At 37.1% G+C, this 19,124-nt stretch overlaps 2 protein-coding genes across 4 annotated transcripts; both read right to left on the reverse strand.

Moving 5' to 3' along the window:
* Window positions 1-1,245: 1,245 nt before the first annotated feature.
* Window positions 1,246-11,536, reverse strand: LOC110860850 (extensin). 3 transcript variants are annotated; one of them, XM_035860550.1, is made up of 5 exons: window positions 11,411-11,536; window positions 11,262-11,329; window positions 2,055-2,133; window positions 1,833-1,976; window positions 1,246-1,437 (listed from the first exon to the last, which is right to left on the reverse strand). In XM_035860550.1, the coding sequence occupies exons 2-5, from the start codon at window positions 11,318-11,320 to the stop codon at window positions 1,333-1,335; spliced, it is 387 nt and encodes a 128-aa protein (XP_035716443.1). In that variant the 5' UTR covers window positions 11,321-11,329; window positions 11,411-11,536; the 3' UTR covers window positions 1,246-1,332. The 3 variants fall into 3 exon arrangements, with proteins under 3 accessions (XP_035716443.1, XP_021965658.2, XP_035716444.1); XM_022109966.2 differs by lacking the exons at window positions 11,262-11,329; window positions 11,411-11,536 and adding an exon at window positions 2,577-3,380; XM_035860551.1 differs by lacking the exons at window positions 1,246-1,437; window positions 1,833-1,976; window positions 2,055-2,133 and adding an exon at window positions 10,571-10,975.
* A 2,852-nt stretch (window positions 11,537-14,388) lies between these two features.
* LOC110860824 (desert hedgehog protein B) lies at window positions 14,389-15,388 on the reverse strand. The gene is made up of 2 exons (XM_022109938.2): window positions 14,931-15,388; window positions 14,389-14,830 (listed from the first exon to the last, which is right to left on the reverse strand). The coding sequence occupies exons 1-2, from the start codon at window positions 15,211-15,213 to the stop codon at window positions 14,502-14,504; spliced, it is 612 nt and encodes a 203-aa protein (XP_021965630.1). The 5' UTR covers window positions 15,214-15,388; the 3' UTR covers window positions 14,389-14,501.
* Between the last annotated feature and the right edge of the window lie 3,736 nt (window positions 15,389-19,124).

Here is a 19,124-nt window from a genome sequence, read left to right on the forward strand (position 1 = left end):
GACACTTATTACCCATCCAGCATTAAAAATTAAATCACACTACGATATTTAATTTGCAAATCTAGCATTTTTTCCGTCGAGGTAAAGTTTGCCGATTTATTGCTAGTGTTTATGTTAACCCACAGAGCTGAAAAAAATCACAGCCTCCTAAATGTATTTGAAGTTTGTTATTTCATCAAAATTTTGGTCAGAAACAGTGCGGAACATACCTTTTGAAAATTAATAATAAAACACCTACGTACTTACAAAATATTTATCTAGAGAAAATAACCCCGGGAAAAATTAGTATGATTAGCTGCCTTAATCAATATTTCTCTTGTCGAAACTTTCATAGACTGTACTAGTCGGTGTGGCCACGAGTTTTATGTATAATTGATTAAATTAGCCTTGTGAATGAAGTATGTATACATATGTATGCATATTTATTTATTTACGCACATGTACATATGCACGTACTTAAGTCTCCAGCTTAAAAAAATGTTAAATATAATAATGCATGCATATACTCTGGGAGTAGAATTTATACGCACATGAAAAATAATACATTCTGCACGTATGCATGTATTTGTGGTAGTATACAATTCTGCATAATTCTGCATAATTCTGCATAGTTTGCTTTTGATGGATGGATATTTAGTGCAATTGCGCGAAAAAAGTCTAACCATAAACTTATTTAGAAAGCACAATGAACTTGAAAATATGTACATATGTACTCGAGCTAATGTTGAATGTACTTAAGAATGCATTATGTACATAAATAGCACCATCAAACACTTTTAGGTATTCATGATACATACGTCAAGTAATTTTTGAGACATTACATACATTTGGAAATTTCGCACCATAACTGTATATACCACTTTTACCCCTCTAACTTCAATCGGTAAGGTCCAAATTACTTGGAAAACTATGGTCGACAAGGCAAGAATGGTTTACAAAAATGTCATATGTTCTGTAATGTCAACAACTTGGGTGTTTATTAGTAATTCGCATACTAATAAACACCCAACACGGTTATACAAAAACCGGTATCCGACTCGACTCAATTCTAACTCCATAACCTCACCGTCTTTCGTTTAGGGACATTTTCTGTTTTTCATAGATTTGTTTGCCACCATACCTTTAATTGGGCAACGTTTGTATTCCGATTCTGGTTTGCTCACGAGGGGCCTGATTTCTCCCTCATGTTTCCAAAAACTATATATATAAAAACTAACATATTTTAACTTCGAATTTGGACATCTTTTATTTAAACTTTAATTAAGTGGATAAACAAATTGGGTCAAGAACAACATCAATCATATCTGGCCGGCGCTTGTTGTATCATTGCATTTATAATATCTTTATGGGTGGTTTAGGACTAGGTGTCCCATGGGGAGGGGTACCCCCAGAGCATTGCGGAACTTGAAATGGTAATCGACAGATGTATGTATCCCACTGGAATAAATAATTTGTAATTTCCATATGCACTTTAACCAGGCACTTGTCTAACAATGGAACCTTTTTGCAAGATTGTCCAACGAGTTACATAAAAAAGATCAAACCAAAAATGAGGAATCACATGGCACTCATATAAGAAAAACATGTATTGGCGACAAAGTTAAATTTTTGCGTAAATTTTCTCTCATTTTCCCTCCACGGGGAAAAAACCAAGGCACTCGTGAAGACTTTGCCCCCCCCCCCATATATTGTTTTTCAAAGGGGCTATTCAGCGGAATGATGAGGTTCCTAGTTTTTGGCTTGATGTTTTGATATAACTCGGTACACAATCCCGCCATAGTTTGGAAAGAGGTTCCATTGTGAGTATTTTTTACATATTTCGTCCAACTTACTGATTCAAAGTAGTAGCCCGAAGGACAGGCTTTCGGGATTGGTGGCAGAGGTGATTCTCGACAAGTGTAATACAGACTACAGTTGTGCGGGTGGCCAATATCTCCGATATAACCGGGTGGACAGATCCATTCAGAAATTGGGTCCTACATACATATTTTGATATACATTAAAATAATAAAACATGTTCCATGAGCTTGACTATTTAAAAACATTGGGCACACCGTTGTTGTTGTGATCTCGGGTTGAGTTGGTGTCGTTGTGGAGGGTTCCGTAATTACTGTCGTGGTGGAGGGTTCCATTCTACATAAAATTGGAAATAATAATTTTATTCAGGACATAATAATTTCATAATGCATTCTTACAATGCACATGTCAGACATGTTTATCACCGATTTTCTTAATACCAGCACTTAAAGATTAAGTAATTTAACACAAACAACTAGTTGATTGTGGCACTCGAGCACTTATGTACCTAAAACTCGCGGAGTTAAGAAGGTTTTAAGTTATGAAAAACGCACATTTTCACCATCGAATAACGGAGAGAAAGTGAACGCCGTATAAATATTTTCGCATCTTGCAAATGCGCGTTTTTGCTAGCTTAAAACCTATATAATTCCGCGAATTCTATAGAATTGGTCACGTCTCACAGTAAATTTTGGCTGTGTTTAGCTACTCTATTTTTTAACGCTTGTTTTAGGAAAATCCTTGACAAACATATCTGACATGCGTATTGTTAGTCTCACTCCGTTATTTCACAAATGTAGTGCAATTCCGTATTTATAGCATTTGACACCCATTGCGTCCCTCCGAAAAGGCTATTTTTAATCGAGATGGCATAACCCTGCATCTGAATTGGTTCGGATGAGCTTTCCCAATTAATCCAAGGCGCCGATGTGTCAACAGTTTCGCCAGTACCTATCCAATGATACGCCAGTGTTTCAGGGTCATCATTGAATATGCCGCCGGTCCATATTTGGTCTAAAATTATTGTTTACTAGCGTATAAGCCCGTCTCCCGCCGGGCGAGAGCTTATTTGATTTTCATGAAAATTGAGTGGAATTTTGCAAAACACTAACCAATTATGGTGCAGGCATTTTAATTAAAGCCAATTTAGATTGTATCTTGCTGACAGGCTTATTGGCCGACCTCGTAATCCTTAATAACATTGGAGACTAAAATTGGCATTACTTTACCAATTGTTGACCGATTTTCAAAATTGCGACTGTTTTGGAAAGCTCAGATCAATTGGCGAAATATATATTTCCAGATTTTTCAAATTCGACCACACCCCCTCGAAATTAAGGTCACAATTTCAAAAAATACATAAAATACAATTGATGCATACCCCGGAATTTGAAAGAACAAAAATCGAGTAGTATGTCGAAAAAATACCTCGACCCCCTGGGCACCCTGAACAATGTTCAAGGGGTCACATACCCCACTGGGGGGTGTGACCATAGGCGCCTTTTCGATTTCAATGAAACCATGTCATGTGATATATCATTTTTCTCAGCACGATGAGTACATTACGACTGAATACTTAAAATTTACGAACCACACCCCCAGTGGGTGCGGTTCTCAGAAACTTTTAGATTTCAATGAAACCATGTCATGTGATATATCATTTTTCTCAGAACGATGAGTACATTACGACTGAATACTTAAAATTTACGAACCACACCCCCAGGGGGTGTGGTCCTCAGCGACTTTTCGATTTTAACGAAACTGCGTCATGTGACACATAATTTTTCTCAGCTGCACGAGGGGACCCCGACAGAGTAATTGGAATTTTAAAACCACACCCCCCCGTGGGTTTGGTTCTCAGAAACATTTAGATTTCAATGAAACCATGTCATGTGATACATCATTTTTCGCAAGACGATGAGGACATTAGGAATCAATACTTCGAATTTTAAAACCACACCCCCAGTGGGCGTGGTCCTCGACGACCTTTGGATTTAAAGCAAACCATGTCATGTGATATATCATTCTTCTCAGCCCGATGAGGAGATTTCGAATGACGAACTAAAATTTTAATACCACACCCTTAGTGGGTGTTGTCCTCGGCGACTTTTCGCTTTTAACGAAACTATGTCATGTGATATGTCATTCTGCTCAACTTGAGGAGATTTGTATTGAACATATTAAATTTAATAACCACGCCCCTAGTGAGAGGGGTCGTCGGCGACTTTTAGATTTTAACGAAACCATATGATATATCATTTTTGTCAGCTAGATGAGGAGATTTCGATTTAATATTTAAAACTTACGAACCACACCCCCTATGTTTGTGGTCCGCGGGGAGCACACCCCACTGTGTTATGGTTGTCTACATGATTCTTAATTTTGCGGAAGTCATGGATTTGAGGGTAACTTTTTTCTTCACCCAGTGGTTTCTAAATTTAATGATACGCCCGAAAATTTTGTATGCGCCGGAGTAAAATTAGACTTAATTTTTCTTTGACATCGTAGATACACTGACCATTCGATGACGCCAGTGGTCTCTCTCCGATTTGGACGAAACCTCGATAATTATATAGCATTAGATTAATAATTATACCCCGTGTTTTCATAATGCTCAGTTGAGACGAAATTATGACGGAATCTATGAGCGGGAATTTACATTTTTACCGTGGCATTTTCCTCGCGAGGGGGAAAAGTACAGATTCTCGCTTAAGCTTTCCGTCATAATTTAGATTAAAATGCATGAGCATGGCTTTCTTCAACTCCGAATTGCCAGATCAAATTTTGAAATTTTTGAATTTTAAAAATTTCTGCCAGAATTTTATGATGCGTCTCTATTTTAGGTGTTTAAACTTTGGTACAAATTTTGTGCCCCAAATTTCTGGCTTCGAATGTGAAGTCATGGACTCAACCATCGTAGTAATCTCCTCATCGGGCTGACAAGGGACACTCATGACCTGTCGTTTGAGTCCAGAGTACCCACTATGTTTTTTAGAATCTACTAGGACCCCAGATGGAGGATTCATTCATATTTCCGTGTAAAACTCATATTTGGCGCCATGGCGTGGCGCCAACTTCGCCAAATTTGCATGTTTTTATTTTTGAAACCGCCATAACTTTTGAAAACCTGGACGGATTTTCAAAATTTTTGGCAAAAATCATGACAAGGAGTTCAACTTTCGTATCCAATGAAATTTTTTCCAAAATTATCACTTTCAACTTTTCGCAAAATTTCGTAGTTTTCTTATAAACGGGGGTTCGTCGAAAAAATGCTGAAAATATTTCAAAAATTATAAATTTTTTATTTTTATTTTTTTCTAAAAAATTTCGACTTTTGTGATCATTTTAAGCATAACATTTTGAAAATCCGACATAAACTGCAAAAGTTATGGGGGTTTGAAACTGGTCGAAAATTCAAATTTTGAAGTTAGGCGAATGAATCCTTCATCTGGGGTCCTAGTAGATTCTAAAAAACATAATGGGTACCCTGGACTCAAACGACAGGTCATGAGTGTCCCTTGTGAGAAGAATGATATATCACATGACATGGTTTGCTTTAAATCCAAAGGTCGTCGAGGACCACGCCCACTGGGGGTGTGGTTTTAAAATTCGAAGTATTGATTCCTAATGTCCTCATCGTCTTGCGAAAAATGATGTATCACATGACATGGTTTCATTGAAATCTAAATGTTTCTGAGAACCACACCCACGGGGGGGGGTGTGGTTTTAAAATTCTAATTACTCTGTCGGGGTCCCCTCGTGGAGCTGAGAAAAATTATGTGTCACATGACGCAGTTTCGTTAAAATCGAAAAGTCGCTGAGGACCACACCCCCTGGGGGTGTGGTTCGTAAATTTTAAGTATTCAGTTGTAATGTACTCATCATCCTGAGAAAAATGATATATCACATGACATGGTTTCATTCAGATCTAAAAATTTCTGAGAACCACACCCACCGGGGGTGTGGTTCGTAAATTTTAAGTATTCAGTCGTAATGTACTCATCGTTCTGAGAAAAATGATATATCACACTAGCCTATAAGCCCGTCTTAAACACGGGCAGCATTTCAAATTTTATACGAACATGTCAAAAGTACTTACTGAAGCAGGCTAATTACGTGGGTGCTTTATTATTGATTTTCAAAATGTATGTTCCGCATTGTTTCTGTCCAAAGTTTTGATGAAATAACAAACTTTAGATACATTTAGGAAGGTATGATTTTTTTCAGCTCTATCGGTTAAAGGTAACACCCGCAATGAATGATCAAAATTTACCTCGAAAATATGCAAAAATTTACGACTTGATTCTATTTTCATCCGAATATCGTTTCCTCTTCATGTTTTTCTTCAACTTTCGAAACGAATAATAATCACTAAGGGTCAAGTCTGGACTGTACGGGGGGTGGTTTATGACGGTGAAGCGATTTTCGTTTACACCAGCCCTCGCAAAAAGCCAGGTATGAGGTGGCGCTTTAGCGTGCAAAAAATGCGCCAACTCTATTCTTTCACCCTACGTTTTTCTTCAACCGCAGCACGCAGCTCCTTCTGGGTTCCTGAATATGCGGGCTCATTTATCGTAGTATTTTTAGCAATATCTTTGATAAGCAGGGGACGTATGGTGTCCTTGAAAATGGTAATCATCAATTTTTTGGCAGAATTTTACGCTTTTGCAAACTTGGGCGGTGGCGACCCCCCGTGCTTCCATTGTATAAATTATTATTTGGTCACCGGGTCATAATAGCAAACCTAACTAGCGTAGCTAGCTAGCAAGGTATGAAGTAGGTTCCAGTTTTTATTTAAGAGCTCAAAATTTGCATTGCAAAAGTCGACTCGATCCTATTTTTGAGATGCCTAAGGCCATTTTGGTACCCAACGGGCGGAAACCATTTTCATACCTAAGTCTTTAGTTAACATGGAACATATTGTTGGGTTTCGAACACCCATCTCATCTACTAAATAGGACTGTTTCAATCGTGTTTTCGAAGCCTTTCTGTGGAAGAACCGGATTTTGAACGTCCTGACAACTTTTTGTCCGAGACCTCTTTTCGCCATCATTTCAAAATATTGACCCAATTTACATTGTGCTTTGTGTTGAGCAGTTTTCATCGTAAACTTTAAGCATACAATCATAAATCTGCGACACAGATTGCCCCTGCAGCATTAAAAATTAAATCACACTACTATATTTAATTTGCAGATCTGACATTTTTTCCGTCGAGGTAAAGTTTGCTGATTTATTGCTAGTGTTTATGTTAACCCACAGAGCTGAAAAAAATCACAGCTTCCTAAATGTATCTGAGGTTTGTTATTTCATCAAAAGTTTGGTCAGAAACAGTGCGGAACATACCTTTTGAAAATAAATAATAAAACACCTACGTATAGTAGTAAATACATACATACCTATGTAACTACTGCGATTTACTAATCTCCATGGAAATTTTAATTATAGATTTGAAAACATAATTCAGATTTTAAGTCCCTATAATCTTAGGCTTGTTTTGAGAATTAATTTAGGAATTTTAATTACGTTGCTAAGAACTTGTGAATACAGCTAACGGACATCGTGATCGTTCTCACCCAGTTTCTAAGGTTGTTAACGAATTTTTATGATTGCTAAGGAATTTTTTTATGTTAAGAAATTTTTTTTACGTTGCTAGGGATTTTTTTTACGTTGCTAGGGATTTTTTTTACGTTGCTAGAGAAACTTTTTTATGTTGCTAAGGAAATTTTTTAACGTTGATTATGTTTGGTGAGGAATTTTTTGACGTTGCTAAAGAAACTTTTTTATATTCCTAAATAATTTTTTTACGTTGCCAACGAAATTTTTTCATGTTGCTAAGGAATTTTTTTACGTTGTTAATTAGTGGCCAGAGTTTGCCACGGCTCTTGCAAAATAAGCTCCTCCCTCAGAAATTTTGACCCCAGAAAACTCATGGTTGCAGTCATTTTCACTCGGGCAACAAAAGCTTAAAATGTAGCTCGTCTAATAGAGAAAATACTGGCATCAGGTTGTCACACTCAAAATGACCGCAACCACAAGTTTTTTAACGATTTATGTGTATGTCAAAAAAACCGCCAATTTTCGAATTTTGAAACTTTTGATGCATCAGAATGTCCGTACTCACAGGACAAGTCAAATGTCAAATACAAGGTATGGTCTAATTCTGATGTTACCGAGTGTACATTAGCTTTCTCATTTTTTCCAGTTTCCTTCCTCAATTTTTAAAAGGGGGGTGGTTGAACATAATTCCAAAATAGCTATGCTACATTGACGGTTGGACCCGAAATTTTGTTTGCAAATTTTTATATTTAATTAGAAGAAATCGATGCAACGTAGAATGGAACATATCCCAAAATATGCCTCCGCATTTGAAACATCACGTACAACAGATCTTTGAAACAGTTTACTCCAACGTAAACTTTATTTTATTTGCCGTAATCTACTTGATAAAATTTTCAAAAGTTGAAAATTATAAAATTTCAAAATTTTAAATGACAATTTTGAAGCGCTATAACTTCTTGCCCCCATTCATGTTTTTCTCAATTTTTTGAAATTATGATCTAATATCGAAATAGTTAACAACAAAAAAATTTACGCGAAACATGACTGGGGGCAAGAACTTATTGTGATTTTACTGACATATTAGCCAATGGGTGGGAATATTCCCAAAATTATCAAAAAGCAAGACTTTTAGTGACGAAATTCAAGTGTCACATGAACCTAGACGTATTTGCAACACTGATAAAAAAGCTTGTTTTTATGTTCTTCAACTGTCAACAAAAATCCAATTTTGCTCGAATTTTGATAAAATTTACATTTTTGTGATCCTAGATACTTGTATAATCGTATCTATTTAGTAAATGTCTCAACCTTTTTAAATTTAGAACGTTTTTGAATAATTCGTGAGAAGTGGAATGTCGTAAATTTAGCAAGATCTGATCAAGATGGAGAATGACATGTAGAGAGTCTCTCCTCCTCAGACAGACGCCGTGGATTAACGCCAGCAAGTCTCAATGAAACTTCTTTCTCACGTTGAACTTTTGAATGATGATTTTGATAATTAAAATCTAATTATCTCTGCCTAATTTATGTATAGGGTGATGAATTATAGTTGAAACTCGAATTTACGAGTCTTTAGATGTTGAAGTAAAAATATTTTTTTTATAAATATTTTGGCGCTTTTTTGAAAAATATAAAATAAATATTTCGGGCTTTATAAAAAAATATTTATCCGGGGTATGGTTATTAAGCATTACGAGGTCGGCCAATAAGCCTCTCAGCAAAAATTGGCTTTAATTTTAATGCCAGCACCATAAATATTTTAATCTATACTATAAGCTGAAATTCTCTGTCGCCGACGTGAGTCAAAGGAATTTGTGATGAACGTGAAAGTGATGATATTAGTTGATAGAGGTTAATGTTACAGTGCATCGAAGTCAACCGCACAGAATTTCTACGCGACAAAATCACGTGCCCACCTTATTAACATTATAGGCGGGCTGAAATTCAAATCAAATCCATTCGGTTGACCTCGCTGAATCTCAATAGTAGGAAAACTAAAATATTTAAGAAATCTAAACAATTCTCACGCCATACTATGTGGTCGTAAATATACGGTCACAACGAATGGATCCTATGAATTAAGTCAAAATGAGTATCATATTGTTATACCCGGTTCAAAATCTGACATATATGTATATGTTTGACGTGTGTTCATATGTGACCTTTGACTTGGTCCAAACCGCCACTGGTGTGTGGCATGTGAAAGTGCATATGATATCATACATATTCAAGCTCAGCGTTCAAAATCTGTTCCAGTAGAAGATTTGAGAAATTCATCGGAGGTCTGCATGAAGGGAATCGATTCCATTTCTTTAATTTACGTTGTCTGCACATGAAGGGAATGGAATGTGTATAACATGGGCAGCCGATAGGAACATCGAATAACCATGAGGACATTGTCCCTCCGTCCCCACCCACTATTCCGCGGCTACTGTATATTTTTTCTGGTGTTGGGAGCGGACATGCTCTTTATGTGAAACTGCAGTGAGACCTGCAAAGGAGTCTTGAAAAAATATTATATTGCTGAGGTAATTTATTGGTGAGTGACCCCACCAGCAGATAACGCAACACTGGGGGTGTAACATCCTTCGATAGACAAACCCCAGCTAATGTCGGGCACCCCTCTATTACTTCCAGCATAGCGCATAGTGGTAACTTTATTCGACACATGAAGGGAACGGAATTCATTCCCCTTCCCTTGATGTGAAGGTTTCACTACTTCATCTGAAGTATATCCAAAGGGACGGGAAATCCATTCCCTTTCCCTTCCCTTGATGCGAAGATTTCACTACTTCGCCTGAAGTATGTCCATAGGGAATGAAGAGGAAGGGAATCCCATTTCCTTATGTGTAAGCTAAGTAACTCTATCTTGTAATTTAAACAATCTAATGTAAATATGGGGTACCCATGAAGGGAACGGAATCCGTTCTCCCTCCCAACATTCAGGCATATCACTGGTTTGGAAACGGGCCTGAATGAATGGACCTAAACGGAACGTCGGTAACCATATATAGGGGGGAACACCCTCCCACTCCCCCCAGCAGAGCGGTAACCCCGTCCCAGGGGGGCCACCCTCCCACTCCCCCCAGCAGAGCGGTAACCCTATCCCAGGGGGGCACACCCTCCCACTCCCCCCAGCAGAGCGGTAACCCCATCCCAGGGGGGCCACCCTCCCACTCCCCCCAGCAGAGCGATAACCATATCCCAGGGGGCACACCCATCCTCTCCCCCCAGCAGAGCGATAACCATAGCCAAAATGGATACAACCAATTATTCCCCCAGCAGAGGGACAACCGCACTTAATTATTTCCGTTAACTTCCCTTCCTGATAAGCTAACCAGCAAATCCTGGATAACTGACTTATCAACTTTCCAAGACAGTTGATATGCAAATCACTTTCTTCACTTTCACTTCCGTTTCGGAAAATTACTTTCACTTCCGTTGCAGAAAGACATTTCCAGCTTATAATATAGATTATTGTCTGCAAATTTTAATATCATTTTCAGAATTTCAAACCGATAGCATTGTTTAACATGATCTTCCTCGGAAGTCTCAACCGAAACCAAGTCACCATGAAAGGTTCGGTTGCATTCAGTCATTGCAGGAAGCCAAGCGCTCTGGATTTTAGAACAAGGAAAGTTAAACAGGTTCTAATTGTGGAAATATTTCTGGAAATATTACACTGTTAGAAATCGGGTATATTTACATAGATATGTAGTCACGGTGCCAAAGTTTGGAATACAAATTTGCAACTGATATAGTAAAGTTTTAATACCAAGCTACATATTACTACACGGTATTACTTGCCAATACCACTTTGGTAGACTCATGTACATTTGTATGAATACCGCTTGGTATTATTTTAATACTGGATTTCTAATAGTGTAGATACGGAATTGTTACCGGTGCAGTGCTAATATGGTAGGAATATCTTTGTCCAGATCGCTGGAAAGTGCCGCCATATTTGAATCCTGTTGTAAGAAAATTTAAATTTCGGTACATATGTACTTACATTTCAATCAGGATAAATAATTTTGAAGAAATTCAAATACCTGTGTATTCTTTGTTAATCTGGGTTCCAGAGATAAACTTGGAAACGCATAGGATTAAAACAATACAAGATTTTATATTGGAAACGAGAGCCATCCTGAAATTTGAGGGTTACTGCTACGGTGGCGACATAAATGAGTATGATGAACAAGTTGGATTCTATTTATATGTATTTAGATATGTACTTACTAGCGTATCAGCCCGTCTCCCCCCGGGCGAGACTTTATTTGATTTTCGCGAAAATTAAGTCGGATTGTTCATAATTCCACCGAATTGTTTCTTTATTGCCTCTATATAATTCGCTGGAATTGCCTGTTGTGAGGGAAGTGAAACTTTCGGCACTTTTACTTCCGTCACGGAAAATTACTTTAACTTCCGTTGCAGACAAACATTTCCAGCTTATAATATAGATAACATAATCACGGTGTCAGTCACAAGGATATTGAGATTGCTATCTTTTAATCGATTAATTGGGTTATGCATAAGCGAATTACTATGCATGCAAATATGTACATACATACATACATATGTAAATGAGATATGTAAATATATATATATGGAATTATGTAGCATGATGGAATCAATGAGGATTTCATTCTAACTTTGATGTACTTTCTTTTGAAATCCATATACATATATATGTACCTATTTACATAATATGTAAATTTTGTATTAGTGCATATATACATTTACTTCCAGGTTTGCATACATACATACCTATATGAAATCAAAAAAATAGTCGGTTTTCTGACTTGTTATTTTTTACATCCAGAATTCCAACAAACGCTTTTCAGGTTTGCGAGTTTATATGTAAAATACTGTTTTTTAAGGTATGTATGTACCTCGACAATGATTATTGATTGAGATCAAGGACAATATGCATAATCACCTCAATTAAAACACGGAAAGTTTCATGTATTTGATAAGGACCGCAGGCCATATATCAATAAATTCTTATGTACTACTACTAATTAAAACACAGAATTGTGACAGTATTATCGGGGTGCAAATAATTTTTTACAAGTTATTGATTGCCTCATGTCGATTGATTTCCAGTTAAGTTTATAAAATTCCATGGTTACCTGTATCTGCATTCACAATACGCAAGCTAATGTCAGAAAAATGAACGAACTTATCTCAGAGCAGGAGTTTGACATGTCCAATAAAAAAGTGATAAGCAAATTACTTCAACTACCATCAGACGGAACCACGTTACTCATGTCAAACGATTCCAGCCTATCTTTCCACACAACAGCAAAATACAAATTGTTAGCGTAGTCATAGTTTCGTTAATTTTTCTATGCTCGTGCTCCAACGATATGCACAATTATTAATTGTAATATATTAATATACTAATTATTACATTATTTACATAATTTAACAAATGCAACTCTATGGGCTTGCCAAGAAGAGTTAAATAAACTTTCACTCATTCATGAACCTTTTTTATCGGACAGACAAACCTTCACACGATGCACGTGCATTTGAAGTAGAAACATGGTTAAAGAGTTGGTCTATTACAAATATATACACTCTAAATAAAATCATTACCAAATCATTACCAAAATGCACACGTATATGACTCTGCAGAAACGGTAATAATAACCACCAGCTGGTAAAGAAATTGATTGAACCCGAAGTGGTAATAAAGAACACCTTTTGGGATAAAATTAATACCATGATGTAGGACAGATGTACTACATATGTAGTAAAATGTCTCCCGCCTGGTAATAAACCATACCACTTTGTGCACGGCGTGCTATTCATACCGGTATTAATGCTTTGTATTACGTATACCCCATCATTACCAAATGTTGTGCAGATTTCCACCGAAAAGAATAGATTTTTTGTTTTTCTTTACAATAATCTTTGAATCAATTATATTTATTATAAAACAATGAGACATACTTACATAATTATAAAATTTAAGTGTAATGCAAACTATTCAGTACATACACTTCAGTATACATATTAACATGAAATTTAAATCGAACTAAATATTTAATAATTTTTGCCGTACACTTACCTTTAATTTTTGTTTCACTGAAAAACTAAACACAACAGATTATTATTTTTATTATTTACTTGTTCCTATTAAGATACGACCATCATGTTGATACGGCACCTACATATGGTAATTTGATACTTACCTGTTTCCAAAAATTGTATATAATTTCCAGAAGTTTTTATCAGTTTTTATCCCACGGGCAGAATTGGATTAATTTCGCCGTGTTGACTTGAGTTGAGCTGAGCGGAAACTAAAACTGACAAATGCGCACTGTTTAGCGTCTCACATTTCACACCAAATGTATTAAAATTCTTACCCCCATGGTAATAAACTACACCAAAATGTAGATCTCATTAGCACCACAACGGAAACAATTTGTATAGCACTCTATTAAAATTATGGTAAAGAGTGTTACCTAAATTTGTAGGATATAATTACCGGCTCGTAGGAATTTATTACCAAAATCACACAGATAACTTAAAACATTGCGGTGGAAGGCTAGTTACTGGTTTGGTATTGATACGGTAATAACCCCGTATACTTTTTGTAGAACGCGTAATTACCAAGAGCTCGGTAAAGACGTTTATTAGGGATTCTTTACCAAGTTGCTAAGAGTATACAAATAAATGCACTCTAAATTCTAAATTGAGTAAACTACTATGTATGTATGCATACTAATCCTAAGTAAATCCAGCGCAGCGTTAACTTGATAAGGAGTAATGTTTACTCTGGATTTAGAACAGTTTACTTAATATTCAATTCAAAGTGCGTTAGGGCAACATTATTTTTAAGAGTGTGCACTGAAGGAAAAATGTATGAACATATCTGCACAGGGACGCCGTAGTATAGGGTGTCGCTAAAAGCGGTCATGTCAAATTGTTACACATTTAATACTAGGGTGACGCACATCAATTTGTTTTGAGATATTTTTACTCCTAATTTACATATGTACAATTAAGTAAGCTACTTTCGTTTCAAATTGAACATTTTATTTGATTACAATAAAAAACAATTATACTAAATAGTATTTTAAGTTGTATTTGTACACATTTGTTTAATTTTTTTGTGATTTAAATTTTCAATTTTCAATTTTGAATCGCTGTTTGAACTCGGAGTGGCAAATGGTCCCAAACTTTGATCAAATTTCTGGCGTAGATGTGAAGCCCTTCTTGCTTTTTGTTCTCCTTCTTCCAGGATTTGTCCAGTTTGTGGAACATCCTTAAGGGGAGCATGGATGCATGAGCCACGTCGAAGTTGTCAATGTCGGAATAGCACGCGACCAAGAATCCGTTCGCGATGAAATCCCCGCTCATCGTGAATGGGGCGTAGACGCCGGTCAGCGTTTCGGTCGACACGTCAACCACGTCCTCCTCAATTAACGTAGCGTCAGGTGAAATGGTGCAAATCTTGTCGCCTGTCGCAAAAATAGATATTATGGAGGCAAGTAGATAAGTTATGCAATATTATTTCAAAAATTTGCAAATCAAAAATCCCGCCGATGAATTGAAAATTACCGGTCTTAACCATTCCCGCCCTTTTGGCGACCCGTCCCTCTCCAAAGAGCAAATGATCCCCCGTAATTTTCAGAATTTTTCCCGCTTCCGTCTTAATCATGATGAATTCCGTGGTTCTATCCACTTCTCGATGGATCCACGTGTAAAACTTGGTGTACTGCGGGACCCCACCCGCTTTCGAAAGGGTCAAAATCTCTTCACCCCGAATCAACTTGTCCATCCGCTTAACTCCCCCAGATTTCGTGGTGACGAGGACATCTCCAGAAAAACAACAGCACGCCATAACGAACGTTTATGCAAATATGCGAGAAGATGGTGACAATTCCTGAGCAGAAATAGTTATGAGGCTGTAAACTAGCGAAGCAAATCAATTTATGGACCGGAATTTGCGCCTGTAGAGTAGTGTCACATGTGGGACTATATACCACAGACAGATTAATAGTGTTCATTAATTGTTGTGTGGGAATTTTGTCGAGTAATAATGTACATATGGAAAAATCTCAATGGATGTGTCGGATAGCCATGGACACAAAGCTAAGAACTTGAAATTATGACGTAGGTATGTATGTATAACGGACTTATATGTAACTATAAGTGTACATACACCGACATATGATGGCGATTTTATGACTTATGTATGTATCTGTAACATAAGTCATACGTCATAATTTGAAGTTACATACATCAGTTACATATCTATGTATGTGGTAATAAACTACACCAAAATGTAGATCTCATCAGCACCACAACAGAAACAATTTGTACTGCCCTTTATTCAAATTATGGTAAAGAGTGCTACCTAAATTTGTAGGATATAATTACCGGCTCGTAGGAATTTATTACCAAAATTATAAAGATAACTTTAAACATTGCGGTGGAAGGCTAGTTACCCGTTTGGTATTGATACGGTAATAACCCCGTATAATTTTTGTAGGACGCGTAATTACCAAGAGCTCGGTAAAGACGTTTATTAGGAATTCTTTACCAAGTTGCTAAGAGTGTAGGTGGTCAGAAAATAATCTGGTTGAATATAGTTTGCGTCTCCGTTGTTAGTATTGTATGATGCCTTTGGAGAATCATTGTCGAAATTGTATGTGTAATTTATTTACAAATCTACGAACCATGTATTTACCTATATATGAATTTGATGAACGGTTAAGTTAACAAAGTGAATGGAGACCACTATTTACATACCTGCATAAATATTTAGGTACATGTGCATTTGTATACAAGGTAATTCTAGCTTGCCTATATGATTGAACAAATTCAATGGAACAAATTGGGTATGAATTTTAAAAGGCAAAAGTTTTATCTTTTCTTAGGTATCTGCTAAGTTCAATGCACCTCCACAGGCGAACATTAGTTCAGGTGCATTATGGTACATATTGCGGTGCATCGAAGTAAACGACAGAATTTCTACGCGCCAAAATCACGTGCCCACTTGATTAACATTGGAGGCGGGCTGAAATTCAAATCAAATCTGTCCCGTTTACTTCGAGAATTCACAATACTTCTACTTACTCTATTAATGTAAGAATAGTTACATAGACAATGTTCTGCTGCTGGCTGATTTAAATTGGTTCAAATTTTGATGAACATAAGCCAACCCATGCGAAAGTTATAGCTTCCGTCCTGAACCCTATGCTGGGGTTACGAATACAGTGTCGGACAGATGTCTACGTCCACATAGTCGCGTCAATTTCATTTTCAAATTGTCACTGAACTACTGAACCAATTTTCATCATTGATATATCAAATTCTCACAAATTTAACGTAATTTCATAGCACATTATTAGTTTTCCGCTAAAAAATTTATTTTAGGCCAGAGATGTATTTTAATTCAAAATGAAAACAATTGGATGGACAAAAGTCAACGTCCAGTCAGAGAAAACATACAAAAAAAACTGTAATTTATAAGGAATGTTATAACAATTAATTTTTAATATTTGGTTGGGCCTCCGTTCGCTTTAAGGACGGCTTCAAGGCGTCGAGTCATTGAGTTTACCAAATTCTTGGTCACATCTTCAGAAATGGTTTCCCAAACTTCACGAATTCTGGATTTAAGGCCCGGAATTCCTGAAAAAGATTGTTTTCTTATTTCTCTTTCAATGTGGTCCCACAGATGCTCAATGGGATTCAAGTCTGGAGATTGGGGAGGCCATTCTAGCTTCGAATTTTTTTTTCTTGAAGTATTCCATGGTGGACTTGGCAGAGTGTTTCGGATCGTTGTCTTGTTGGAAGGCAAATCGTCGTCCAAGTCCAAGTTTTCGAACAGATTCCTGGATATTACGGTCAAGTATTCCCTGGTACTTGTATTGGTCCATAATTCCGTCAATAAATTCCATTTTTCCTGCCCCACTTGAAGCCATGCATCCCCACACCATTACCGACCCGCCGCCGTGCTTAACTGTGGGGTTGAGATTTTTTGGATTCAAAGCTTCTTTTGGATATCTCCACACTCTACGACGCCCATCTGACCCAAAGACATTGAACTTTGACTCGTCAGTCCATAAAATATGTCCCAGAATGTTTGTGGCTTGGAAATGTGGTCTCTGGCAAACTTCACTCGTTTGGTTGCATTCCTCGGTACAATAAGAGGCTTCCGGACTGCTCTGTGGGATTTCAAATTTCCCTTATTCAGTGTTCTTTGGATGGTCATAGGACTAACCTGTTTGCCGAACATCTCCTTGATCTCGGTAGATAGCTTTGGAGCACTAAGTGAGGTTGTAACGTTGACTTTGTTGAGCACGTGGCGTACTTCTCGGCGAGCCAAAATGGGTTTTCGACCACTTCTGACCTTGTTTTGGACTGAACCATTAGCTTTAAAGTTCTTAATGATTGTCTGGATGGTTGTCCTTGCTAATTTATACTTGGTCCATATTTGTCTCTGCGACAGCCCCCTTTTTGTCCACCCTTCCAGTCCTGAATGACAAGATCTCGAATAGCGATAGGAATTTCCTTGCGTGTCGACGCCATCATATTTTTCTGGAAGAAAATTATTTAAAAATTAATGCGGCATATGTTATTGATAGATTTATTAAGTTACCTGATTTTATAAATTGGAGAGATTTTTGTTGTTGACAATTAAAGTGAAGTGGACGTAGACTTTTGTCCGCTCAAATTTCATCCTCTCTCGCTCTGCACTATGATTCTCAGTTTTCCCAGAATTTTCAGAAATAACTCATATGTTTTATGAAATTCCGTTAAATTTGTGAGAATTTGATATATCAATGATGAAAATTGGTTCAGTAGTTCAGTGACAATTTGAAAATGAAATTGACGCGACTATGTGGACGTAGACATCTGTCCGACACTGTACTTGTTTTATTGACTGTACACTAAGGATGCCAAAACAATTCGTAGCGAAATTGGTGGTGACAAATTCTTCTGGTGATGGATTTCTCTATCCACGAGTTCAAAATGATGTTCGGCCCGGTTCTTATTCTTCGAGAAGCATGCAATTTTTGTCACAATAGCATCCCGTTACAAGACGTCAGAAAAAGCATTCATTACGATTCCTTCATCCTCACTATCCTATTTAACCATTCCCATTGTCAATACACTTCTGAATGTTCCCGTTATAATTGCCCGAAGGAAATTGATGGAGGTAATCTTCTTGAAAATGAAAACACCTTCTACTCCAATTCCGATGGGTTTAACGGACAGCATGAATTTCTTGAAGTATTTCCTCTTTACGGAATTATTCCCACTAGAACTGGCCAGGGTTTCCCAGGACTTTAAAACTTTCCCCGAGTACGAATGAAAGGATCCGCTTACTTCAACCGTGAAGGCCCAAATTACTTGAAAAACGATGGACCAGATGGTAAGAATTATCTACAAAAAGTGTCATTTTCATTTAAACAGGGCATGTTTTCAGTATTTATGTTTCTGTAAATATTTGGGGTATTCATGATGAGTTCGCATGTCAGCAGGGCAACAGCTTTTAAAGTTTGGCGAACTATGTTACTGATTCGCACGAATTCGACTCCGACCCGAATCCCTATTTTTGCAGATTCGCCAATGTCGAATCCGAGTCCGAATAAATTCGCACTCGCACGGGACACTACTAAATCTACATGTTTGACAATGATTTAATTTTTGGCAAAGTTGCGAATTTGGTTTGCTAACTCAAAATAAATACCCAACCCCATATTTTGGAACAGTTAGTTCGTACCAGTGTTGGTGTGCTTTTTG

This window comes from Folsomia candida, unplaced genomic scaffold, assembly GCF_002217175.1.
Source record: "Folsomia candida strain VU population unplaced genomic scaffold, ASM221717v1 Fcan01_Sc034, whole genome shotgun sequence".
NCBI classification, from domain to species: Eukaryota; Metazoa; Arthropoda; class Collembola; order Entomobryomorpha; family Isotomidae; genus Folsomia; species Folsomia candida.